The following is a 26,684-nucleotide window of genomic DNA, read 5'->3' as shown; positions in this document are numbered from 1 at the left end:
CTTAGAATTTGGACACTGGCGCCAGACAGGAGCATCTTCCCTGTGCAATAAGTAGCCTTGAAAAGATCACATGCAGTGAAGGTAATTCTGTTGCTGCTTCTACTGTCAACATCATTAGATTAACAACCATGTGCTCAGTCTTCATTTTAGAATGATGCAGTACATGGTTCAGATGCCTGGAGTGGTATTTCATCAACCTAGCCTGATGCCCATTTGTTTTCATCTGGCTTTGTTTCTGAAATCTTAAAACAATGCATTGTGGGCATCATTAGCATTCAGGCCCAAAATATTCTGCTGCTAATCCAATTCCTAATTTAATCTCTTCTTCTCAAATTATAGACAAGCCCTAGGACAGCAGGCATTTAGTATGGAGGTGACTCTCCTCAAAGCCAGCGTATTTAAAAAGGACTTTCTATAAATAGGACTGCTGGCTCAGTCTTCCTCACTGCCTTCTGAGTAAAAATAGCTTAAATAGAGAGACAGGCAAGACTCATTAATCTCTTTGGCCACGATCCAAAGAGCCAAAAGCATAAGGGGGACACACTAGTGCAATTCGGTGCCTGAATACACAGTCCTTACACAAGTTATGTGCACAATTAGCTTGCATGAAACTGTGTTCAGTTACAGAACACCCTCTTTAGCTAGAATTTAATTTACTCCTACATATGCTACTCAGAAAAAGATGGTGACTATTTCAAAAGCTGTAATGTGCCTCTGCATGCAGTATAGGATCTATAGACCCAAGTCTTTGGTCATTCTGTCTGAGCACAACCTCAAGTTGTCTTATTTCAAGCGAATCATGTGACATGAACCAGTTTGTCAGTTCAGACAACAGAAGTCGTCCCATTGGAGGAATGAAGGCGGGTGGGGGACATCATGTTAACCCAGGGTTTGCTATGGCTCATCTGTGACATGCTTAACTACATGTTATCAGGATATTCACACAGACTCTTAGGGTGCGTTTATCTCCTTTGGGTGCAATTCTACACTCCAGGTACCCCAGCTGGATAAACAGAGGAAATGGCAGAAACACAATTCCTATAGACTTCTTCAAACTAATAAATGTCTGGTATTTATTAATGTCTGGTATTTATTTATTATGGGAATTTCTACCCTGTCCTTCCAACAGCTTCTCAAGGCAATGTCTTGCCAGCATACGTCTTTGTGACTCACTCCTAGGTCAATAACCAGTGGAGGGGAACTGTCAGGCCAAAAAGCCTAGTGGGCAGATAGTAACACAGGTTGTCAAAGGTTGGCTAAAAGTGGGAAGTGGGGGCATGCAAGGGCCACACAGAAACCTATCCAGCCCTTGCTTCCTGCCATCACTGCCACACCAGTGAGCACACAACACACTTACAAACTCTGGCAACGCTGGTAACTCAGGGTCTGAATACTACCGGTACTTTGATTCCCAGCAGAAGACAGGGCTTTGGCCACACTTCTTGCCTACTTGCATTTCTCTTGCCAGAGTTGGTGTTCCTTTTTGTTCTTGCTTTTCCTCCTTTGGCACACCTTTTGACCATGATTCACATTATTTATCATTTAGTCTTAAAACACAGATGCAGACCTGAACAGATAACTAGCATTACAGTGGTATCTCTGGTTACGTACTTCATTCGTTCCAGAGGTCCGTTCTTAAGCTGAAACTGTTCTTAACCTGAAGCACCACTTTAGCTAATGGGGCCTCCCACTGCTGCTGTGCCACCGGAGCACAATTTCTGTTCTCATCCTGAAGCAAAGTTCTTAACCCGAGGTACTATTTCTGGGTTAGCAGAGTCTGTAACCCGAAGCATATGTAACCCGAAGCGTATGTAACCCGAGGTACCACTGTATATAGAACCTTTCCCAAGTGCTTTACATACTTACGGGACTAATTCCTACAATATTTCTAATCCGAATCAGTATTATATGCAGTATGGCCATGACTGAGCTGAAAGACGAAAGTGGAAATGTCTAAGTAGCTCATGCTCTTAACACTACACTAATAAGAAAAGATGATCAATAATTTGATGCCCTTCCAAAATATTTAGCTGCAGTTTTTTAATTAACTTCCTTCATCTGAATCCTAAATGCATTAAGGATGTGAGAGCCAGTGTGGTGTAGTGGTTCAAATCAGAGATTAGGACCTGGGAGACTAGGGTTCTAGTCCCACTTGGCCATGAAGCTCACTGGGTCACCTTGAGCCAATCACAGTCTCTCAGCCCAACCTACCTCACAGGGTTGTTGCAAGGAAAAAAGGGAGAGGGACTATGTATGCCACCATGAGATCTTTAGAGTGAAGGTGGGATATAAATGAAATAAATAAATAAAATTTACATAGAACTCAAATTTAATCCAATGAAACATGTTACACTTAAGACTGTGTACACATTACTGTTTAATTCTGGCTCCAGTGTTCTCCCACTACAGGTGTCTGAAGCCATGCATACATGACAATAGCCACAATCCAGATCTATCCAGTAGGTTCTTGAGAGATCCTGCTGCTTGATGTGTTTTCCCCCAAACTGGCTTACATCAGACTTGAAAACGTAAGCCACTTTCATTTCACAGTTAAACTGAGGTGTGTACATTTGAGACAGCCATCGTGCATGTGCAGATTAGGAGTGGAGTGTGGGGTTGAAAGCACGGAGAAACCAAACAAGTCACGTGCATCAAGTGAATACATTCTGCCCCATCTCTGGTGTACAGCAAAATGCAAATCCAACTTGAAACGCAGCAGAGGAAACACTAATGCACACAAAGCCTTATAAAGGATACCAATGCAAGAATCCTTGCCTTCATTCACTAACTTTGCAGGTGGGCAACCCAAATATTGTAAATACAGTGAGGGATTTGTAATGGATTTTAGTCAAATACAATAAATGATTGATACATACAAATACAGGCAGGCTTCCTGTGGGCCCTAACACAGAACACACAGAAGCAGTGGCGTAGCGTGGGTTGTCAGCACCCGGGGCAAGGCAAGTAATTTGCGCCCCCTAACCCGTGGATTTGCGCCTCCTAACCCGTGGATTTGCGCCCCCTAACCCGTGGATTTGCGCCCCCTAACCCTAACCCCCAGATGTTGCGCCCGGTGCAGCCGCCCCCCCCCACACCCCCCACGCTACGCCACTGCACAGAAGACTGTCAATGCCACTGAAACTGCTACACCAATAACCACCATGAAGGATGCAGCACTGCTTCGTATAACTCCGTTCCTTTATAAGAGAAACAGTGTGCTGTTATGACTGGCGTGCCAGAGACCAGTGTTCACATTCCCGAACTTGATGACTTATTATTTCAAGTCAGCCTTGCAGAGTAGTTGTGCGGATAAGACAAAAAGAACCATGCGTAGCACCTAGACTAAGGAAACGCAGGGTGTGTAAATGTAAAAAAATAAAATACTGGGTACTTCAGGAAAAGAAACACGGTTCCTATAACATACATTGCTTCCAGTTTAGATTTATATCCAGTGTGATGAATGTTTCACCATATTGCCCAAAATTAAACCACACTGCCAAAAATAATATACGTAATGTACCTCGAATAGAGTTGCATTGCTTGCCACCCCCCTTTCCTTAACGCTGCTTTGCCAGTTGCTGTTTCAGGCTGGTTATCTACCGTATATAGCATTTCATGGGTTGAAACCTCTGGATTCCATCCTTATCCTCCTCTCTAACACAGATATCATTAGTGGAACGCCCTGCTTCCGAGAGCCTGAAGGACAAGCCATGAAGGCAGGGGGGGGGGGATCTATGCTTCCCAAGCCTTCCCTCTCACCAGTTCCTCTGTCCTTCCTTTTGATTGGCCTTCACTGCGACTTAGAGCAATGCACATTTACATGTTTGACACAAAAGTCTTCTCTCTTGCCTTTCCCTTCCTCATTAAAAGCAGCATTCAAGCACTGACTGGGTGAAGGGAAGTGCAAAGAAAGCAGAACCATACGCTCTATTAAGCGACACACCAAATGGCAAAGTAGAGATGGGATCTGAAAAGGTGATTGTGTATTCCCCTCCACGGAGGAGCTGCTCTCCATTCTGCCTGCTGCTCGGGCGACGTGTTCCCAGTCTTGTGTGGTTTGCTGCCCACTAGTGTCCTACAGCACAGCCTCACAGGCAGCGTAATGGCACACTGCCTCATTATGTCTCTGGCGAAACCCATCAAAAAAGGTCTGGGGGCACATTAAAGTGCCTTGTGATTGGACCACCACTCAATACGTAGAAGAATAGCTTCTTTGAAATGCATCTGGCTTCCTAATTAATGGAAATGTCATGCCTGTCAGCTGTGGTCAGCCACTGCTAGGAAGGAATGTGTTTTTATTATGGCAGGTCAGTGTGGATCAGAGGAACTGGTTTCCCCACACTGATAGCACTGACCACATAATCCTCCTACTATCTACGCCTTATGAAGCAGCTACTCGTATCAGTATCTGTATTTGTGTGCCAATTATTTCAATGATATTTGGAGAGGCTTGGGTATCTCAAAATGCCCCTTTTCTATTTGCTACTGCATGCCTAGAAACAACCTTTCCCACAGAACAGCTCTCACTGCAGGGGAACTATGAGCACGTACAAGGCTTGGGTGTGGTGCTCCCCTCGATATTCAACAGCCTGCGTGCAGCCTTTGCACAAAAAAGCTTGGCACAAATATCCAAGTGACGTCCACCAGTTGTTTGGGAAGAGGAGCAAGGGCTGGCTGAATTCAGGCTCTTCTCCCCACCCTCCTGCTTGTCCATCAAACAGCTGATCAGCAGAAATCTTAATATTTTTTGAATAAGCTCCATTCAGTCCCTGCAGCTCCATGGATGCTCCTCTGGATTGTGTCACTGGTGCCCTCATTTAATTTATTGTGCCATCTTTTCCTCCTCTACTTTGGCTCCTCCCCCATGATTGCAATATTCTAATATGGCAACATTTTTTTGAACACAACCAGTCAGTAAAAGATAGACAGGTGCAGATACAGACTCATGCATTATAGATACCTAGTGGTCTATTTTCTTTTAACGGAAATCTATTTTTAGCAGTACCTCTACTTTATCGGTTACATCCTAGTTTTTTTCCATTGATTTTTTATTTAAAAAAACCAAGCATCAATGGACCTTAGTCACATGCATGTGGCAAAAAAAGGCAGCAGGTTAGATTAGCATGCATTGTACAGAGAAATATTAGCAGGTTTTACCAATCATAAAAAGCTCCAGAGTTTCTAAAATTACGGTAAATTTCCAAATTTAAAACATGCAAGTACTTCAAGGTCAATTTTAAAATAAGCATTTTTCATCTACAAAGGCCCAACGTTAACTGCAAAAAAAAACCCACATTTTCTTCACTTGATAAATAGTCATTTCTAGAACACCTTGGCATAGCAGTTGAAGTTGTAAAGGCTGCTTTGAGAAGGCTGTAGATGCATGACTCTTATTAGCGTCATGGGGATTGACACAACTGCTCTGAAAATGTGCATCCAAGATTAACAGCACATTTTGTCTGTGTTTTAAGAAATCAAATTAAGAGCTGAACTAGAAATAATAAATGAGCAAGACTTTGCTCAAGAAGAACTATTCATTTCTCCATTGCAATATAGCAATGTTAATTATGGAGCTTCCTTTTGAATGTAGCCAATCCACCTACTATTTAGTACAATGGACAGCAATTTTGGTATTGTAACATGGTAGGCCTAAGCCTACACATATATTTTAGGGTAGCAAAATGCAGATTTGGGACCAGCAATTTTTTTAAAAATGTACAATTTTAGGTAAAATATAAATCATAACTAATACTGTCACTAGCCTTCCATGTCACACTTATTTTACTCTAGTGTGAACTGAAACATGGACACAAATTCTATAACCTTCAATGCCTGCAGCTGCTTTAAGGTTCATAGCATTATTGTTTCTGGAGAAGTTCTAAATGAAGAAAATTATTAACAATGTGTTAAAAGTCAAATGAGTGACTTTCCATCACACAGCCAAGAACACTGCCACAAAATAATCAATTCTGAGACAAGCCCATGCAAATTGGTTTAAAAAATTAAATTCTTCTTTCAGTGATGTGTATGATCATAGCAAGAATAAACTACTCGATTAATTTAAAACTTCAATCAGAGTGAATGATCCAACATTTATTATCAGGGAAGTGTGAGGTCTCAATAATATTGCACTCTTTTTAGACACATTCCTAACAGCTCCCTCATAATACAAGTTTATTTCATGTACTGCAACATATTACCTTTAAAGAAGCTTTATAGAAATATAAGTATTCTGATTACTGGTTTATGTATTCATTCCTGCATATTCAGATGAAAAAAGCCATGAATTTCAATCAATGTTTAAAGAAAATTAACTTAAATGTCTTAGACATTTCTACTACTTTAAGATATAGAATTGTGCATAAGGGATGTAATTTGTATTTTATGCACAGTTCTTGTTCCACTTATTTATATTTGTATGTGCACACGTACTTTGGTATACTAATACTTTGGTACAATTCATGCACCTCATAAATTAAGGAATTTTAAAAGGTAAATCTCCAATCTGTTTTCTTTTTTAATTGCAGAACAAAATTATGATACAATCTCTAATAATTATACAGGTGTATGGATTGAAAAGGACACTCATCCACTTTTACCCTCTAACCTTTGTGGGTTGCTATTACATTATCTACAAAAACATATTTATTATGTGGCTATGGGTGCAATGCATTAAGACATTAACATATCTAGCCCCCCCAAATAAACTTGGTCATACAATGCAATTTAAACCCCATTGATGTGAGTTCTCTTACAATGTTATCGTAGGCTCACAGAATCTTGGTTAAAAATAGACTTTCATTGTTATTTCCTCTCTAAATGAGTATTCTGAAAGGTCTCCTCCTATAAAAGTCACTAAAGCTAAGACTATTTTATATTTCTAAACAAGGGTAGGAGAGAAATCTTAATGACAGAACTTGTTGCAATCACCATTAATGCTAAGACAATTTCCAGAGTTTTGTCCTAATCATTTTATATTGCAAAGGCTGCCAAAATGTCAAAATATTTAGGACCAGTCCAGTCATCTCATTACTCATATTTTATGTTGCATTCCTTCATGGCTTAATTTCAAGTTCAGTCTGCCTGTCCACATTCTAAAGGACACCTTGCCTGCCAGTGTATTTTTCCATCCATGCTATAGCTGAAAAGACCTGAAGGCACCCTCATCCAACATTCAGTCCTCAGCCTCTGCTTGGAGCTTCAATTATTTGTATCTTCCAGGAAAATCTCTCACTTTCCCCCTTTACAATTCTCTCCCTCATTCATTCTCACTCGCAACATTTTTCTATTCTGTCTGCTTTGCCTATTTTGGAAATCGTGTGCTTAATCTTTCCATTTTAACTGTCAGCATATTAATGTGTTTTAAGAAGAGCTGCGTTCTCAAACTTGAAAAATGGGCATGCCATAGAACAGGAGCATCCAGCAGCAGCAGCACTCTGCATGGCATTATTTCTATTTCACCTCCTTCGAAGCCTTAACGTCACTTAAGGTTTTTGGTATTGACTGTGTTTGTTTGTTTTTTCTTTAAAAGTAATGCGATAGTAGGATAAGGAAACCTGTGCATCCACAGAAGCACTTTGTCTAGGCTCTAAAAAAAATGCATGACTTCTGATCAAATGCACAGGAAAAACATTATGAAGAAACAGCAGCTTTGCAGAAACATAAAGCTCATTCTTTTGCCTTTCCACTGTTACTTCACTTCTATAACTTTGAAATTGATTGAAAGACTCCCTAGCCTTTTTTTTTAGGTGACGTAATGCTTATCAGTGCATATTTTTACATAAATGAGGGTGATGAGTTCACAGCAAACCCCATTCCCAACGTCTGATGAGGCAGCGGAACGTTGAAATACTAGTTCAAAAGGTATAATGGAAGCACAGAAAGTGATGCGGCTTCTCAGAATTAACAGAAAAGAAGGGGAAAGCTTTCCCCACACTGAGCCTTCCAGAAGCTTGCGGTGCATGCTCTTCCTACGGATAAATGCCCTGTAGGGTACAATCCTGCATCCGTTAACACGGCGGAAAGGGCGCAGTTTTCTTCGTTTCATCAGCCATGGCTCGATACTGAACGAGGCAGATATATAGCGCTCAGGATCACTTGCCTAGGTGAGCTGCTTGGCAGCCATTCGGGGGCGATGTGCTGCCCGCCGCGCCCCACCTGCTGCAGGATGCTGGGGCGAGGCACCCCCGGCGGCTGCTGCAGCCCCCCAGCCCTGCCTTCCTCCGGGCTCCCCCCGCCGCCCTTCTCGCCCGCCTGCCCGCCGCTCACCATTCAGGACGCTCTGGAGCAAGACGGCGGCCAGCATCCACATGCCCCTGCTCCTCGCCAGCCTGGCCGCGACGGGCTCGCTCGCCTCTCTCTCGGCCGCCTCTCCCGCGGCCAGCGGGCCAAGCAGCAGCTCCGTCCAGCTCCGGGGGCCGCTCCCAGGAGGAAGGAGGGCGAGGGCGGCCAAGAGGCGCCGCCGCCGCTGCCCGCTGCTCTCCTTCAGCGCCTCGCCCCGCGGCTCCCACCGGCCGCCAGCTCAGGTGCGCCCGGCGCAGCCCTGCCACGCGCCCGCCGCCGCCGCTGCAGCTTCGCCCCAGCAGGTCCACAGGTGGAAGAAGGAGCACGACGCAGCCCGGCAGCAGCAGCAGCAGCAGCGCAAGGACAGCAGCAGCCCACCCTGCCCGGTCATATCCGGCCCGGGCACCGCAGGACGAAGGCAGGCAGGCTCCCGACGCGCGCCCCGCTTCAGCCACCGCTGCCACAGCCAGGCAGCGAGCAGGCAGGCAGGCGCATCTTCGCTCTCCTCCCGCTGCAATCGCACTGATCCCTCGCCTAACCTTGGCTGCCTCCGAGCGGAGCGCACGAAAGGGTTAAGCCTCTCGCCAGCCAGCCAGCCAGCCGGCCGCCTCCCTCCGCCGCAGCCCTCGCTGGGCTGCTCTTAAAGCGGCGGCCCCAGGGCAGCCGAGACGCAGCCAGGGAGGGAGAAGGTGCTAGAACCGTCGATGGCCGCTCTCGACTTTGCCCATGCCTCCCCCAGCAGTACCTGCTTTCTTAAGCGCAACTAACGGATTGACAAGGGGGTGGCGGCTCCGCAAGCCCATACGACGTTTTTCACAAGGCAGATCGAGTTGTGTTTCTAACCCTTGCATCTCAGTGAAAGAAAAGAAAAGAAAAGAAAAGAAAGGCAATTTACTTCCAACTATGGGAGCTGCAGAGGTTTTTTGGCCCTGTTCTCTATTAATAAGCATGGGAGGGGGAATGAAGACTCCTGTTTTCTGATGCAAAGGGCAGGCCCACTCTGAATTTAGATTGAAACATTAGTTTTATATTTCTGCGTAGTTGTTTTTTTTTATCCTCCCAATGGCGTCTGCATGAATGAGATTCTACAGGGCTGCAAAAAAAAAAAAAAAAATGAAGAAGAAGGGAGAAAACCACACACGTGCCCAGAGTGACACAAACGCACAAGTACAGACTCTCGGCTTCATTTTCAAGATGGCTACCATGACAACATCCAGACTGGCCTATTAAAGTGAAAACTGAAGGCAAGGGGATTTTACAGGCCTCTCCTCTGACCTCTACTGCGGTTCTTTGAAATATTAAAGGAAAACGTCGCACATAGGCTTCTGCAGTGCTTAGGTAGAGACTGGAATGCCTCAACAAAGGTAGCAGCTCAGGACCGAGAATTAAAGAGTGGTTGAAGTCAGCATTTCAATCCAATCTTTGGGAACAAATGCTCAGGCCTTCATATCATATGCAGATCTTCGGACAATTAATCTGGCCAGCAGACAACCAAGACTAAAAACTGAGCCCCCTCTTTGCAACTTGTTTTGGGTTAATTTCAACTGACCAGAACAAAAGCACATTTTATATTGAGTACACATTAACCAAAACCAACTAGTTTCTCCACTGTCAATTTGCTAAAGGTTTGAAAACTTCATATGTTTGCATGTGCTGACAGGCTAGCAAAAGTGTTAGTTTAGTTTTCGGAAATCTATCACCCTGCTCTTCTCCTTTATGAAGGAAAATGGCTGCTGTTTATTTATTTATTTTAAATATTTACAGACTGTGTGCACCTAAAAACACAGCAAGGCAGTATACAATGTAAAGACAACATTACAGTTTTAAAAAAGCATCAGGACATATCGGTTGGTAAAAAGAAATTCATGTTTCAAAGCCCTGTCTGAACAACTTTTCAGGCAGGGATGATTCCTGCCAAACCTACTGGCAGCGGGTTCCACAGGGCAGGATCTGCCACGCTATAGGCTAGGTCTCTAATAAAGGCCAACTGAACACTGGGGACATGGAGAACCACCAGAAGTGCCCCAGCAGCAACTCAATGATTGAGATGGTGCATAAGAAATCAGACAGTCCTTAAGGTGCTTTAGTCCCAAGTTGTGTAGGGCTTTGTGAATTGTACTACAGTCACCTAATGCCACAGTGACTCAGACCATGCATAGAGTGTGTTTTCTCTTATATGGGAAGTAACATGTTTAACTAAACCAGGGCTTACTGGGACAGTGCAAATGCTCACCCTTACTTTGCTCCTCTGCAGTCCTTTTAACTCTTAGGGACGCAGGTGGCGCTGTGGGTTAAAGCCTCAGCGCCTAGGACTTGCCGATTGAAAGGTCGGCGGTTCGAATCCCTGCGGCAGGGTGCGCTCCCGCTGCTCGGTCCCAGCGCCTGCCAACCTAGCAGTTCGAAAGCACCTCCGGGTGCAAGTAGATAAATAGGGACCGCTTACCAGCGGGAAGGTAAACGGCGTTTCTGTGTGCGGCTCTGGCTCGCCAGAGCAGCGATGTCACGCTGGCCATGTGACCCGGAAGTGTCTCCGGACAGCGCTGGCCCCTGGCCTCTTGAGTGAGATGGGCGCACAACCCCAGAGTCTGTCAAGACTGGCCTGTACGGGCAGGGGTACCTTTACCTTTACCTAGTCCTTTTAACTCAGTGTAGCAACTAAGCCAAACTTTGGCATAGTGTGCTGTACAAACCCAGGATAATGGTTAAGATGTCTCCTCCTTAACCACAACCTGTAACCATAGGACAGTATTCAGCTACAGATTGTGGTTGAGGTAGAGTGACCTTCCAGTCCAAGGTTTGGATGACATGCTAAGCCAAACGCTGGCTTAGCTGCCATGCTGTGCTAGGAGGAGTGCAGAGGAACAAAGCAGGTACAAGCTCCTCTCCAGGAGCCATTATGTTCACACAGCCCAATAAGCCATAGTTCGGCTTCCTGTGACATGCAAACCAAGTCAAGGTGAAAGCCATCTTCAAACATTTGGCAGGCTGCTTCACAGAGTTGAAAGAGCTTTGTTTTCTGTTGGTCCAGAGAATAGCACCCAGACAGTACAAGGGAAATGATTCTGACTGAACATTAGGAAGGATTTCCTGTTGGTAACAAGCTGTTTGGCAGGGGCACAGACTGCCCTCAGAAGGTGGAAGACTCTCCCTGAGTAGACATTTGTTATTAGACCCTAGATGTCCACATATCAGGCATGGTGTAATAGTGATTTTCCTGCAGTTGGATTAGATTGACCAACTTTCCAAGTTGGATTAGATTGACCATGAAGACAATTTCCAACTCTGCGGATTATATTCAGTGTTAGCTCTACTCAGAGTAGAACCATTGAAATTAATAGACATGGCTAATTTAGTTTCATTAATTTTAATGGGTCTGCTCTCAATAAAGCCAATAGGTTCCAACCCTATGAATCTAGAGTGATTTCTTAATCAACAGTATCAGATATCAGACAGTTCCAATTATTATCCCACGTGGGGAGAGGAACGGGTTTTTATTTCCTGGAACACAAGTGTCTTGTGGAAGGAATGAAGTTTATACCCATTCCTGAGATCTCCATAAGAATTTCTCACTGGAAAGGGTCTACCGGTTTCCCTTCACTTGTTATTTTCCACAAGGCCTCGCCAAACAGTGGCATTTATTTATTTATTTATTTATTTATTTATTTATTTATTCATTCATTCATTCATTCATTCATTCATTTACCATATTATCCCTCAAGGTACTGCAAGCTACATACATGTATTATCTGCGGCTTTTGAAAGGCCAAGTGGTAAAGATTGATCATATGCAATGCATGGACAAATCCATTCCTACCTGGGAGGCCCCACACTAAAAGTATGACAGTTTTGCTAAAATGCTTAATAGTACTGGAAGTGGTGCCAGAACTATTTGATTAACAGCTTCAGTTAGATTGTCCCTTTATTAAGCTGAATATTAAGCTGAATCATCCAGCTACTTTAGGCTGCTGTCCAGAACAGTTTGCATCTATAAGTTCTGTTGAAATCAGTGCAGACAAAGTTTGCATAAATGTATTTCATAATAGGTGGAGAAGACACCTTTGGACACATTGACTAGCATATCAGCAGAAGCATTCAGCCCTCCTCAATATCACTTCAGTGCAGAGGCATACCTAAGCTACCTTGCGCCCTCGGCAAGAAACTGTACTGGTGCCCACCCACCCACCCCTACATTTTGGTAGATTAGCCACCTCCTAAAGTGCAGGGAAACTTGGCAACTCTAGCGAAGAAATGATTTATATAGAGCTTCTCTAATGAAGGGAATGTGGGGTGTAAAACACAGGAGCAGTCAATTACAACATTCCTAGAGTGTACATGTTTAGACATGGGGAGGGATGTCTGTGCAGCCAGCAGGTAAAATTCCTGGGACAGACTTCCTCTGCATGTGACCAGAGGTGGGTGTGGCTTCACCTGTGCAGGTAATGATAAAAGCACATGGCAGGGGCAGCCATCTCTCTCTCTCTCTGCCATCTTCCTACGAAGAAGCAACATCTGCTGAAGATGCCCTCTTGGCTCCCAGCCAAGAGAGGAGAAAGGAACTATCTTCCTATAAGATAGATTCTAAATGTATTTTACCTTTCAAGCCTGTCTGCCTTCTGGGATCCTATTGTGAACAGAACCTGAGTAAACTCTTTTATACTTTTATGAAAGACTGTGTCGTGTCTTGTATTTTAAGAGGGAATAAAGGGGAAATTACCAGAGTAATTATTATAGAGGTTCTAGCGAACCTGAGCACACGTTACCATTGCGAACTTAAAAGGGGAATGTCTTACTCTGCTGATATTTTGGGAACTTGTTAGCACAAGTTGGATAAGGATATAATCTCACAATATATCCTCTCCTGCATCCCTGAACATTCCCACAGGGAACAGGGCATGGATGATCTGTGTGATCACTATAGCTTCTGTTCCATAGTCACACCTGCAGCATACATGTAAAGCACATTTGTAGCAATTTTAACAGTCATGGCTTCCACCAAAGAGTACTGGGAACCACAGTTTATCCTTTAAAGAGCTACGATTCTCAGCACACTTAAACTACAGTTCCGAGAAATATTTGGGGTGCTTTACACATTTGCTTTAAATGTATGGTGTGGCTGTGACCAGAGCCTCTGAAAAAAACTGGTGGATCACGGTGCAGACATGCAGAATAAGATATACAATTAGAAACTTATTCAAGGAAAGCAAACCTTTGATATATATATCTCATGCACAACAATAGCGCATGAATAGTGTGCTAAGCAATTAAGGATTTTAGCTGGTTATTCATTTGCCTTTTTAACTAATTAATCACAATGAATAAATTTTAATATTACTAAAGTCTATGTATAACTGCCTGTTTGAATTCACTTCAGAGAGATAGCTCTTCTTTATTAAGATGAAAGTTACCACTCACTGATAGGATGGGGAAAAAGCCATCTATGCAGTTCAATCCTATGGATACCAACTTGGAAGATCCACTGTTTTCACTGGGGTTTGCTGACTAGTAGGTGTGCTTGGGGACTACAGTCTTATTAAAATAATAACAATAAACCATATTACAGGGATGGGGGGGGGGCTTGTGCCCCTGCAGATACTGCTGGACTCTAACTCCCAGCAGATCCCAAAGCTCGAGTATGATGGGAGTTGTAGTCCAACAACATCTGACATACTGGAACCAAAAACCCTTTAAAAAGATTTCAAAGCCTTATCTGTAACTTTCACCACAGTTACTCAACTATAGCTTTGTTTAATAAACCAACTGATTACAACTGACAGCCCTTTTCTAACTCCACCTTCCCGTGGATCATGGGGGGGGGGGTCAGATGAACTCCCAACTGTTCAAGGAACACAGGAGGGAGGACTTACAGGATTGCTTAAGCTAGCCCCACTCCTGGTGCCCCCACAGCTAATGGCCACGACCCCCTCACACACACATACAACTGGCATTCAAGCTTCTGGTTCCACTCTGCCTTAATGGAGCCAGCTCCCATGACAGCAGGAGATCGTTGGTGAAGGAAAAACAAGGATGATTGAGGGTAATTATCCTTGCAAATTCCCCCCAAGGATTGGGGAGAATCAATGTACACTATGTGAGGGAGAGATCCTGGCTCATTCAGGATCACTCCTCATATGGATCCCTATGTGAATGAAGAAAAGGCACATGTAGAGCCTTTTCCCAGGCAGACTTGAGTGTATCACAGGCTGAAGATCCTTTCCTAGCTAGTCACTGCCAGCTCAGAATGGGCACGTTCTATTAATCTGAATGCATGTGACACAACACCATTATGGAGACAGCTCTTTTGGTATTGCTTTGTACAGAAGTGAATCTTTGCAATCTCTTTGTACAGAAGTGACTCTCTTCAGCTACACAGTGAGCCCAGTTCCCTCCTGATTTTGCAACTGAAATGGCAGCCAGCCATCCCACTAAGTCAACCAGTCTTTTCCCTCCTTCAACACACACTTCAGATGGACTATCTACTCTCCATTGCTCTGTTCTGGCACATTTAGCTCTGGAGTATACAGCTGTTATCAGAGTCAGCCACAGAACTGACTTTGAAACCAGGAGCTCTATTGGAACCTTACTTCCTGAACCATTGCATCTTTTTTAGAAAATTACAGAGCTCCCAAGTGCAAACAGGCAAAAATCCATAAGTGGCTTAGTGCTGGGCAGCACAGTAGCAGGTTGTAGCAGTCAGGTCATCTTACCCACCTAGGTAGTAGTGTTGGGCTGGGTTTCAGCCTCAAGTATTTTGTTTAATAAGCCAAATATTTTTAACTAGTGGTTTTTAAACATTTTCCTTTTGACTCCAAAGCCTGAGCTACCAGGGGCACTTGTACATCTTCTCCTTGACTCACCAAGTTCCACCCCCAGCCTAAGAAACAAGAAGGCACATCAGGCTCCAGCCCCCTAGCCACTTGAATTCTTCCAGCCCTCCCCTGGCCATATAGCATTGCATCTTTGTCCCAGGGTCCCATGGATAGAGTACTTAGGACAGCATGCCTCCATGGGTTACAAATAGGCTGATAAACATTTTCCTTTTATTACGAACAACACAAAAACACAAGCTCTCTCTTAGAAAAGCAGAGCAGCCCATGCAATATACTACTTGCTCTAACATATACTAAGATAGATGGAACAAACCAGACTAAACCACTCCAGTTAAGTACCACAGGGGGAAACGGGACTGATCCATTACAGGCCACATAAACATACATTCAGTATACTAGGGTGGCCACACATATAGAATTTCACAGACATTGTCAGGATTTGATAGTTGAAAGCAGTGCTTAAATTGGCGACCTTCCTTAAAAGTAGCTCAACAACTTTTGTGTTCGGATTTTCACTTTTTAAAATATGACAACCCTAAGTACATCAACCGCCAGGTGGTTTTGAAATCATAAGCCCTAGCACCTAAAGTGGGCAGTGACTTCTCAAGCAAGGTACGAGGGAATGAAGTAGTCTGGATGGCTTTTTAGAGAGGTTTTCCCTTTCCCTCAGCTTTATCGCACTGTGTTGCCTTGAAGACTGGGTTTTCTATGCAAGGAGGTCTTCTGTCACATAGCTCCTCCTTTGTAGCAGCAGCAGACTGTCAGGCAATTTTTTGTAGCTATCAGTGCAATTCTATACATGTCCATTAAAAAAAAAAAGTCTCACAGAACTTATTCCAGCGTACTTAACCTACTACTGTGGGAAAAGGAGGTAACAATGCAGGAGAAAGCCAAGGCTGAAGTGAGGGTCCTCTCTCTCTCTCTCTCTCTCTCTCTCTCTCTCTCTCTCTCACACACACACACACACACACACACATCCCAACAACAACAAATTTTGAGTTTTTAATACAAAGATTTCCACACTGACAGTGTTTCAAGATTGTTGTACTCTTGTAGCCTGGTTGCCCAAGCCTTCCCCCAAATTGCCTTCTCTCCTTCTCACCTGATAGGGCTACCTTTGCAGAATTTATCCCCGCTTTTCTCTCTGGTATACCATTTTGTATCATTCTTGATCCAATTAGCTCAACAAAAAAGCCCTATAACTGTAGGCCTTCAGATGCTTTGTCTCTCGCATTGCTGTAGGAATCTTCCAGAATGCAACACCACTATGTGTAAACCATCAGGTGGCACCACTACTATGAAAAGCCATCTTGGTTTCTATATGGCTGCCATTTTGTCAACTTCAAATAGGTATTCACATGCAGCATGTTTTCAAAACAGCAGAGGCACAGAAATGTTGTCCGTGGGAGGACATCACAGACAGGACCCTATTATGTGGATTTAAATTTCAGAGCACCCATACACAGATAGTACAAACCTGCCCACAAACACATGTCTTAGCCATTACGCAGTACTCAAGTCACGATTACAGATTACTTGCAGGAAGAGCATTTGCGAGGAAATGCAGGAGCATCTCTAGACCTGCTCCCAACATGGAGCCCCTAAGAGTTAGCTTCACACTCCAACATCCATGTGCTGAGTGCAGACATTTTCAATGGAGTTCCTATGCATGGGCCACAGCTTGTGTGTAGGGACTCTGTGAAACTGGAATAGCCAGTTGGCCAGCCATCCCAACTGTGCAGATTCACTACATGCAAAGCTGCTCAAAAGGGGGAGGGGGGGTCCTTTGGAGGTGCCCTGGTAGAATTGGCTCATGGGTGCAATGCTGGAAGCAAGATCAGCCAAGTAGTCCTGTTCCATACTAATGCATGCTGCACATGACACAGACTGAAGACTATATGGATTTGGTTGGGTTGTCGGGGATAAAAGACCCTTTCCCTCAGAAGCAAAGCTCATGATGTGGAGTTAGCAAATATTTTACATCCCCGCCAGTGAGAAAAGAGAATCAAGCATCTTTGTCTAGATGCACAACCTGTACATAACTCAGTGGGCACAACAACCATTGGTCGTGCTTTGTTTATAGGTGTGGGGAGAGAGGGAATTTGATTAACAGATGGCTTATTTTCACGTGAATGGCCCTAATAAACCTGAACATCTCAACGCTACATTCCTTCACAAGGACTCCTCAAATCCATTCTGCATAAGCTATCTGTGGTCCCATCTGACAGACTAATTGCAGGAGAGAGATTTTTTCAGATGAATTCCCCATTCCAGATGCACAAAGTAAAAATATCAAGGGAAGGGACCAGCTGTCAGCAGCATCCGCCATTCAACAGTGAAGAAAGGGATATGATACCTACTGACACATACACAAAAACATGTCTACCATTATGGCAAAAAACAAAACAAAAAACAGGGCCGTCTTACCCATAGGTGCTAGGGGTGTGGGGCACCCAGGCGACAGGCTCTCAAGGGCGCGAGGAGAGTCTGGGGCCAGAGAGCTGAGTCTGGGGAAGAGCCCGCCCGTGGGTTGGAACGCCATGGCAGACTCTTTTGCTGTGTGCTGCAATTTTGGGGGCGAGCGAGCCAGCAAGATAATGAGGGGGCCAGCTCCGCCCTCCTGTGCGCCTGGGACTGGGCAACCTGGGGGAGGGGGCTCCAGGCGGATCTTTGCACCCTGGCACCGCATATGCTTAAGACAGCCCTGACAGGAGACAAGAGGTTAAATAGAGACATTGAGTGTGGATGTTGGTGGATTGGGGGACAGAGGGGCAATGGCACAGCCTTGCTTCCCCTTAATTCCCCAGCCTACCTTACTGTAGAACATGGTTGACTACTATGGTTCCCTACTTGCAAATTTCTCTAAGTGGATTTGTGGCCAACAAAGAAAGTTTGTAATCTTGCATATCTTGAAAGAGAAACACTCTTATTATATAATTTCCTGGAATATTCAAGCCTCAACTCCTTATAAGGTCAGGCAAAAAGGGTGGGAATCTCAACAACCAGGACTTCATTAAGTACAACAAAATTATATGGGTGGGATAGAGGGGAGTGGATGAGGCTGCGGACATTTTCACACATTATACAGAGGTAAACCCAAGTTTGCCAGGGAATGCACATTCCACGGGGGTTGCAAACAACCACGGTTTCTTCCTGTGTATGATTAGTTGCATTTACACTTTAACATCAGTGTTTAAAACATCCGAAGCAAATTATGTTTTAAAATGTTAGATTTGATGCAACACAACAGATTTGTGAACAGAATTTGCCATATTTCGTTGTGGCTTGAAAAATAAAAGCACCTGCCATGTAGACAACTTATTTTAGATGCAGCGCTGGAGGAGGGGATTGTTAACCTTTCCCTCTATGTTGCCTTCATGACTGAAACCCATCCGAAGACCATAATTTTCCCCATGGGGACAACATGTACAGCATGTACAAGGGATGTATACAAGCCCTAAAATGGGCCTTGTATCCAGGCATTCTGGAAAAAAACCTATCAAAGCTGTTTCTGAGTTCCTCTGTGACTTTGTTGAGTGGTGTATATTCGTGATTGCACATTTTTAATAATAATAATAATAATAATAATAATAATAATAATAATAATAATAATAATAATAATATAATAATAATAATAATAATAATAATAATAATAATAGCAGCTTTGTGCCAGCCTCTTTCAAGTGATTGTTTGTGCCATCCAACAGTCCTTTACAGACTTCCAAAGAACCTTACAATGTAAGTCTTTCTAGAATACTACTTGCAGAGTTCTGAAGAGCTCTGGGTTTGTTTTTAAATGAAGATTCTAATATTTTTAAAAACTCAACCACAACTGTGCTTTGACAAAAGAACATCCAGAGCTCTTCAGCACTCCACAGGCAAGATTTTAGACAGTCTCATTTCTTGGAAAGCCCAAAAATCTAGAAAAACAGATCCTATACAGAAAAATATAGAGGTGTATATGGCACAGAAAAGCACCAAAACAAAGCAAAATGATGCTATGTGGAGGACCTGATCCAACCTGGAAGTGTTCTCTACATCACACTTCAACTCAGGAGGGGGAAGCTGCAGATCAACCTGATTCAACTCATTATTTGGCCTACATACAGAGCCATGCACACCGGTGGTATGATGCCTGGTTACGAGAGAGCAGAGATTTTAGTCATGAGTTACCCACCATGCCATTGGTCCCTTTATTTTTTTTAAGGAAAACAACAATGCAGGGAGTTGCTATCGAAAGTAACACTAAGCAACTCTTCAAGCGAGCAGGATAATAATAATATATTTATTACTCCACCCATATGGCTTCCTCAGCCACTCTGGGCGGTTTCCAACAAAATATTAAAAATACAATAAAACATCAAACATTAAAAACTTCCCTGTACAGGGCTGCCTTCAGATGTCTTCTAAAAGTCAGATGGTTGCTTATTTCCTTGACATCTGATGGGAGGGTGTTCCACAGGGCGGTAAGTGGGATGATGCCCACTTACACATTGGAACCCCCTCTCATCCTCCATGCACCCCTAAATCTGTTGTGGGGGTTCCACCAACTCTCTGGAGCACATTTGGGGGTGGTATGAGCATGTGGAGGTGGGAGAGAGTTCCATTGCACAAGCAGAAGTTGTTCCACTTGTGCAATTATTGAGTTCAGTTCTTCCCAGTTAGGCGCCTGAGGACCCCTGGGGATCCGCGGAATACAGGGAGTCCACTGTCCTATCCAATGCCTCCTCCCAAATGTATATTTTGTCATTTTTGCGTGTCATTTTTGCATTTCTAATATCATGTTTAGCTACTGAAACATCACAATGTTGAAAACCAGATATTGCTCAGCCCTAGTCTGTTGTTTGTTTTCTTTGGTAGATCTAAAATCCTTTGTTTATTAAGGGCTACACCACATTTTATTCCAAAAATTGCTTTGCAGAGATAACTATGATAGATTCAGGTAGGTAGCAGTGTTGGTCTGGCGCAGTAGAAATATATTTTAAAAAATTTACAAAATTAAAAATTCTATTTTATTTTTATATATATTTCAACTATGATAGAGTTATCAAAATTTTCAAAAGTAGGGGGTCTGTAGCTTGGCTTTTGAAAAATAGGGGGTCCTCAGTAATTAGCTAATTGGGAACCACTGATTTAGTTGGAAACTGCCCATTGTCACACTGAGTTTCAACCTCAATAGCAGATAAAGAAAATATATTTAATGTAGATCAGCATAGAGGGGGTGGTTTCGGGGAGTGAGCTTCCAACTGCTACTCCTGTCCCCAGAGAGGCTTGCCTGGCACTTTTCTTATAGTATGTTTGGTGCCAGGTGAAGAGCTTTCAATTTTCCTAGGCATTTAAAATCTTATTTAAAATGTTAAAATCTGATTTTATTTATTCATTCCACTGATGACATGGACATTTTTAATGCTACAATTGCTTGCATCATATTTTTCATATTGCAGTTTAACTTTGTGAGGACCCAGAGAATTATTAGCAGGCAGCCAGTATAAATAATGTGGCACACACCTCAATCTTCAAGCAGTAAGAGCTCTTGCGGATCTCAGTGGATATGTTGAGAATGGTTTCCTGGGAATGAAGGTCACTGGTGGCCTCTGGTGTCTTTGCAAGACATGAGCCTTACACTTTCCATGACAATAACTGTCTTGGAACAGACCCATACACAGACCCACACCTTGAGGATATCAGCTCCAGCAAGGAAAGGAGGGAAGGCCTGCCTTGCAGGGGCGTGGGAAGAGGGGGTGGTCTCTGAGGGGAGTGACAAAAAGGCACAATGCAGGGGGCTCACCCCGCCACCCCTGAGCTCAGCAGCGCAAGCCACCACCGCATGAGAGGATTGCTGCACCACCGCACAGGATCGTGCTGCCACTGCTGTGGCAGCCACATGCACAGAATCACCCTACCACCGCTGCAGTCATGCGCAGAGAATTGCTCTGCCCTCCGCATGGCGGATCACCCCCCCCCCCAGGTGAATGGCATTGTTAAGGATTCCTGCTCTGTGATTGCAGTCATGGGATTGTCTATCACATGACGGTGTATGTTTTCATACCACAGGATGTTTTATGTTACTGTGTTCCGTGAAGTGGGACTATTGTCCTTTGTTTTTTTCTCTCTTTTTGCTGTCTGATGAGAAAGAGGGAGGAGCCAAGTCAGAATGCTCCAAGTATATTATATGTAAATAAAGTAGATTAGCCAAAATGCTGTGTTTTTGGTTCTATTACGCAAACTGCGAATACTCTGCAGATCCCTAAGTGTGCTAATGCCTTTTGGCATCAGTCGCTGCGATGTTCAGGCAGAAGAATGCTTTTGAAGCTCCCAAACGATTGACCAGGAAGGAGAGAACATGTCAGCCGAGCATGTGTATCTGCCAGGGTCCTACACCAGAGTAGGATGCTCCTAACAGGCATAGCCGCCGCTCTGGGCGCCTATGCAGCTAACTCCACCACTACTGCCTTGACCCAACCTGCCACTGCAATCAGGTCGTATTCTTCACCTAGTAGTTTCTATGGAACGCTTTGATCCAAGCTTAAAATAACAAAAGAGATACTTAACAGACATGACTAGAGTGATTACTTTCAAACAAGGAGACTGGACTGAATGCTGAAGTAGTCTTTTTTTTTTCAGACACATATCCCACAGATATAAAATCCCACAGATATAAAATCACAGGATTCAAATGAAACCCACAGCTGGCATCTAAACCACTTCCCCCCAGTCTATAGCAACACAGAAATAATAAATACCACCATTATATTCAGAAGGCGAGAAAGTCTAATGAGCCAATGAACAGCACAAACAGGGATTTTTCTTCCACCAACAGCAGTGTCACACACAGGTAGGCCACCACTAGGAAGATAGCATTCCCATAACAAGGACTATAGTTTGTTTTCCATTAGAACCTATGAAGCACAAAAAGCACTGTAGATGCAGGCTCAAATGTTTGATGAGCCTTGCAGCACAATCCTGTTCATGTCTACTCAGTAGTCCTCAATTGGATTTACTTGCACATACGTATAGAGAGGCTGATGAGGCTTCCATTGGACTGAAAGATAAACTTACACATTTCAAAATTAAAATCAAATAATCCCCCATAATGTTGGTCTCTTTCTCTTTTCCTTATTTTAGAATTTCTTAACATATATATGTATATATCCTGCTTTTTCTCTTCCCATCCATAACTTTGACCATTCTCTCCTCCCTACCTCTCTAAATAATAATTAAATTTAAAATCAGAATCCTGATCAGAGGCTAGTTTTAGTCTTATGTGTAGCACTTAAAAATCATTATGTTTTGTATTTGTTCGATATAATTGTTGATATTGTATTTTATATTATTGGTAAAAAAATTAATGTTTAGATACTGATGGATATGGTACTTTATGTATTTCCACAAAAATCAGGTGCTTGCAGGACTGACCTTTAGTTTATGGTTTGGTACACTCAAAATCACTCAGGGTTTTTTCTCAGCCCCAAGAGAACAATGTCAATGCTAAGAAGGAACTCAAATGATTATGTGCCAAGGTGGCACAGTCCTCAAACATAAGAGTACCTTATTCAGTTTCGATGTAAAGAAATGATAATTGAAAGAGCTCCCACATGACCAAGTAGTCAACGTATAGAATCTGACATACTCTCTGAGGAGGTGAGCTTTGATGCAGGTTGTGGCATTCAGAAGAGGGCAGTCACGTGTGAGGTACATACTATCTTCAACATTTGAATTAGCCCTGACACACAAACAGGACCATTTATTCAGTACTGGTTCAGGCCACTATCTACAGCTTTTCTAGCACAAGACTGAAGTGTAATAGAACAGTTTTGTGGGGAAATAAGATTAAATATGTCAGAATTGTCTACAGCCACCTGAAGTCGTGCTATTTCTTTGAATTAGCTTGTGCTATATTCACCCATTTTATGCAATGGAACTAAAATATACAGAATGTGAGTAAATGGCTTTTTAAAAGTAACTCATCCATCCCATTTTTTTGCATCAAGTAATACTTGTAAACTGTTTAAGAGTTTTTTCTCTTAAAAGGTTAAACAGTGTACAAATTGCCTACATAAAATGAAAATGAAATTAAAGCCTGAATATTGACAGATCACTTAACATTAACTTCTCGGCAAGCCTATATGAACGTTTTTGAAAATGTGACCCAATAGGAATGCTTTAGACTTGAGGTATATTTCTCTCTTTAGAGAAGAAAAAAAAAATCAAACCAAGCCCCACCCCACTTCTAGATCTACATTTTACTATTTTAGCAGTCATCTCTTGTTGCTGCAGTAAATGGCATTATAACTCCACAGGACACGTGCAAACTTGTGACCGTGACCCAACAGAAATAAAATCCCAACGTGCATTGTCTTCTCTTCGGGAGAAACGCTGCACAGAAATCAACGTCAGCTGTGTATTCCGAGCAGTTCCCTCGCCTTCGGAGAAACTGCAGCCGCTCCCCGCTTGCAAGTCGAGGGCTTTCTCTTGCCTAGGTGAGCTGCTTGGCAGCCATTCGGGGGCGATGTGCTGCCCGCCGCGCCCCACCTGCTGCAGGATGCTGGGGCGAGGCACCCCCGGCGGCTGCTGCAGCCCCCCAGCCCTGCCTTCCTCCGGGCTCCCCCCGCCGCCCTTCTCGCCCGCCTGCCCGCCGCTCACCATTCAGGACGCTCTGGAGCAAGACGGCGGCCAGCATCCACATGCCCCTGCTCCTCGCCAGCCTGGCCGCGACGGGCTCGCTCGCCTCTCTCTCGGCCGCCTCTCCCGCGGCCAGCGGGCCAAGCAGCAGCTCCGTCCAGCTCCGGGGGCCGCTCCCAGGAGGAAGGAGGGCGAGGGCGGCCAAGAGGCGCCGCCGCCGCTGCCCGCTGCTCTCCTTCAGCGCCTCGCCCCGCGGCTCCCACCGGCCGCCAGCTCAGGTGCGCCCGGCGCAGCCCTGCCACGCGCCCGCCGCCGCAGCAGCAGCTTCGCCCCAGCAGGTCCACAGGTGGAAGAAGGAGCACGACGCAGCCCGGCAGCAGCAGCAGCAGCAGCGCAAGGACAGCAGCAGCCCACCCTGCCCGGTCATATCCGGCCCGGGCTCCGCAGGACGAAGGCAGGCAGGCTCCCGACGCGCGCCCCGCTTCAGCCACCGCTGCCACAGCCAGGCAGCGAGCAGGCAGGCAGGCGCATCTTCGCTCTCCTCCCGCTGCAATCGCACTGATCCCTCGCCTAACCTTGGCTGCCTCCGAGCGGAGCGCACGAAAGGGTTAAGCCTCTCGCCAGCCAGCCAGCCAGCCGGCCGCCTCCCTCCGCCGCAGCCCTCGCTGGGCTGCTCTTAAAGCGGCGGCCCCAGGGCAGCCGAGACGCAGCCAAGGAGGGGGGGCAGGAACGGCGAGAGAGCCACGGATCGCGTCCCTACTTTGGAAACCTGGGTTTCCTGGCGTTTGGGAAAGTAGCGGGATTTAAAGTAGAAATAGCAGCTCTTGGAGGTGCGCGTAAGAGAAGATATGACGAGCGGATCGGGAAAAGGAACTATAATGTGGTCCCATGTGTGTCGTGATAGAACAAGGATAGAAATTTAAATGATAGGGAAATGCATCAGTATAACCTGGACTTTTATGGGGGGTGGGGCAGGCTTTATATTACGGGGCGGGGAGGCAGAACCCAGTTATCTGTGACGCAATTGGCCAGTTAGTTAAGTATTTTTATTTATATACTTCTTTGCGGGGGGGCGCAGCTGCACCTCTGCACCCCCCCTACACCCATGGGGAAATGTGGCATACCCAGGATTTGGAGTCTTCTTATCTCAGATATTTCGTATATGAGGAATATAAAGAGTTTGGATGCTTCACAAGAAATAGCACTGAACAGAAATGTGTGAATGAAATATTTTGTCGCAACACCCTTTTAATATGAGCACATGGCCAGGTCCAGACTACAAGAGAGTGCCTGTTCCTTTAAGAGTTAAATAGACTGGGAAATGGTTGCCTCATCACAGTGCAAAGGTTGGGTAGGAAGGGAAGGGGCAAAATCTTCATAGGCTATGGCAGGGACATCCAACTCCCAATAGACTGCGATCTACTCACAGTATAAAAAACTGGCAGTGATCTACCCATTGTCATTGGATGGAACACAGTTGTTGAGCTTTTTTGGGAAAGCCAAAGTTGTGGAGCTTTTTTGGGGGGAGCCAGAGTTGCTGAGCTTTTTTTTTAGGAAGACAAAGTTGTTGAGCTTTCTTTTATTTTTTTTAGGGGGGGGAGAGGTGATCACTGAGGGGCCAAAGATCCACCAGGATCTACCAGAAACAACCCATGATCTACCAGTAGATCACGATCTACCTGTTGGACATGCCTGGGCTATGAGACTTCCAATCCTAATAGGATGCAACCCTGAGTGTGAATTGTTTTCACTCAGCCAAAACAAAAATTTCCAGATCTTGGCAAGTCATTTCAGGTTTGGACATAAAAATTAACAAGTTTAAAACAAAAAACAACAAAAAAAGATCAAATTATTTTCGTTCTTGCTTATTCAAGATTAGATGGCCATCTACCACCAAACAATCAAACAGCCTTGATGTATTTTTCATTAAGAACATGAACCAACTGTCAGAGGATGTATGCACCGTATTTTTTGCACCACAACACTCACTTTTTTCCTCCTAGAAAGTAAGGGGAAATGTCTGTGCGTGTTATGGAGGGAATGCCTACGGGTGGCGGGGGGGGGGATCTGCTGCAGTCGTGAGCAGAGGATCCATGGTTCGCCTTCCTTCCCTCCTCCGTGGTTACAAAGCATGGATCCACATGAATCCTCAGGATTTTTGCATTGGGCTACTCCAAACTCACTGTCAGATCACATGTCTGTGGCCTCAGCATGAACCACAAAAATCATATATCCACTATTTCGTTTAGCATATTTTTTTTCTTGTTTTCCTCCTCTAAAAACTACGTGCGTGTTATGGTCTGGTGCGTGTTATAGAGCGAAAAATACGGTAATTTAAGTTGCAGTTCTCTGCACATTTATCTGGAGATTACACCTGAGTAGGTTTCACCCTGTAAGTACCCTCCCCAAAGGGGCTTTGCTCGATTTTCTTCAAGCCATGACTATCTAGATAGGGCCCAGAACATACTCAGCCAAGCCAGGGGGACAGCAGGTTGACAGCAGAGGTTATGGACCTGTGTCCTTCCAGATGTTGTTGGACTCCCCACTCCCATCGGTCCCAGCCGGGATGGCCAATAGTCAGAGATGATGGGAGTTATGTTCCAGCTATATGTGGAGGACCATAGTTTCCCCATCCCTGGCTTACAGGATAGCTGTTTTAAATCATGACAGATAGTTTGACCATCATCATTTGCTCTGGTAGGCAATGGCACTCCAGCAGAACATGACAGACCTGCTGGATCAGGCCAGTGGCCCATCTAGTCTCGCATATAATTCTCACAGTGACAATCAGGGGCAAAGGAAGGGGGATGCGGTGGGTGCGGACCACCCCAGGTGTCTTCACTGAGAGGGTGACATTTGGTGCACTGCCCATGACTCCCAAGCCTACCCCAAGCCGTCGGGGGAAGGGGGGAGCTGCGCCACTTTGTCGGCAGCATTCCCCCCTTCCTCCAT

General features: G+C 44.6%; 1 protein-coding gene and 1 long non-coding RNA gene across 3 annotated transcripts in view; one reads left to right on the top strand and one right to left on the bottom strand.

Annotated features, from left to right (window-relative positions):
- The window catches only part of DSCAM (DS cell adhesion molecule), a 327,203-nt gene extending 318,099 nt beyond the window's left edge, over nt 1–9,104 (bottom strand). Inside the window, exon 1 of the mRNA XM_083734745.1 lies at nt 8,269–9,104. Within this exon, the coding sequence (XP_083590871.1) occupies nt 8,269–8,311 (43 nt within the window). The 5' untranslated portion in view covers nt 8,312–9,104. The remainder of the gene's footprint in view (nt 1–8,268) is intronic.
- The window catches only part of LOC310842672, a 461,768-nt gene that overhangs the window by 285,985 nt on the left and 149,099 nt on the right, over nt 1–26,684 (top strand). The gene's annotated exons all lie outside the window — the stretch shown is intronic.

The sequence above is a fragment of the Podarcis gaigeae genome (assembly GCF_964106915.1).
Source record: "Podarcis gaigeae genome assembly, chromosome: 4".
In the NCBI taxonomy this organism is placed as follows: Eukaryota; Metazoa; Chordata; class Lepidosauria; order Squamata; family Lacertidae; genus Podarcis; species Podarcis gaigeae.
This window is presented reverse-complemented; position numbering and strand designations above follow the sequence as displayed.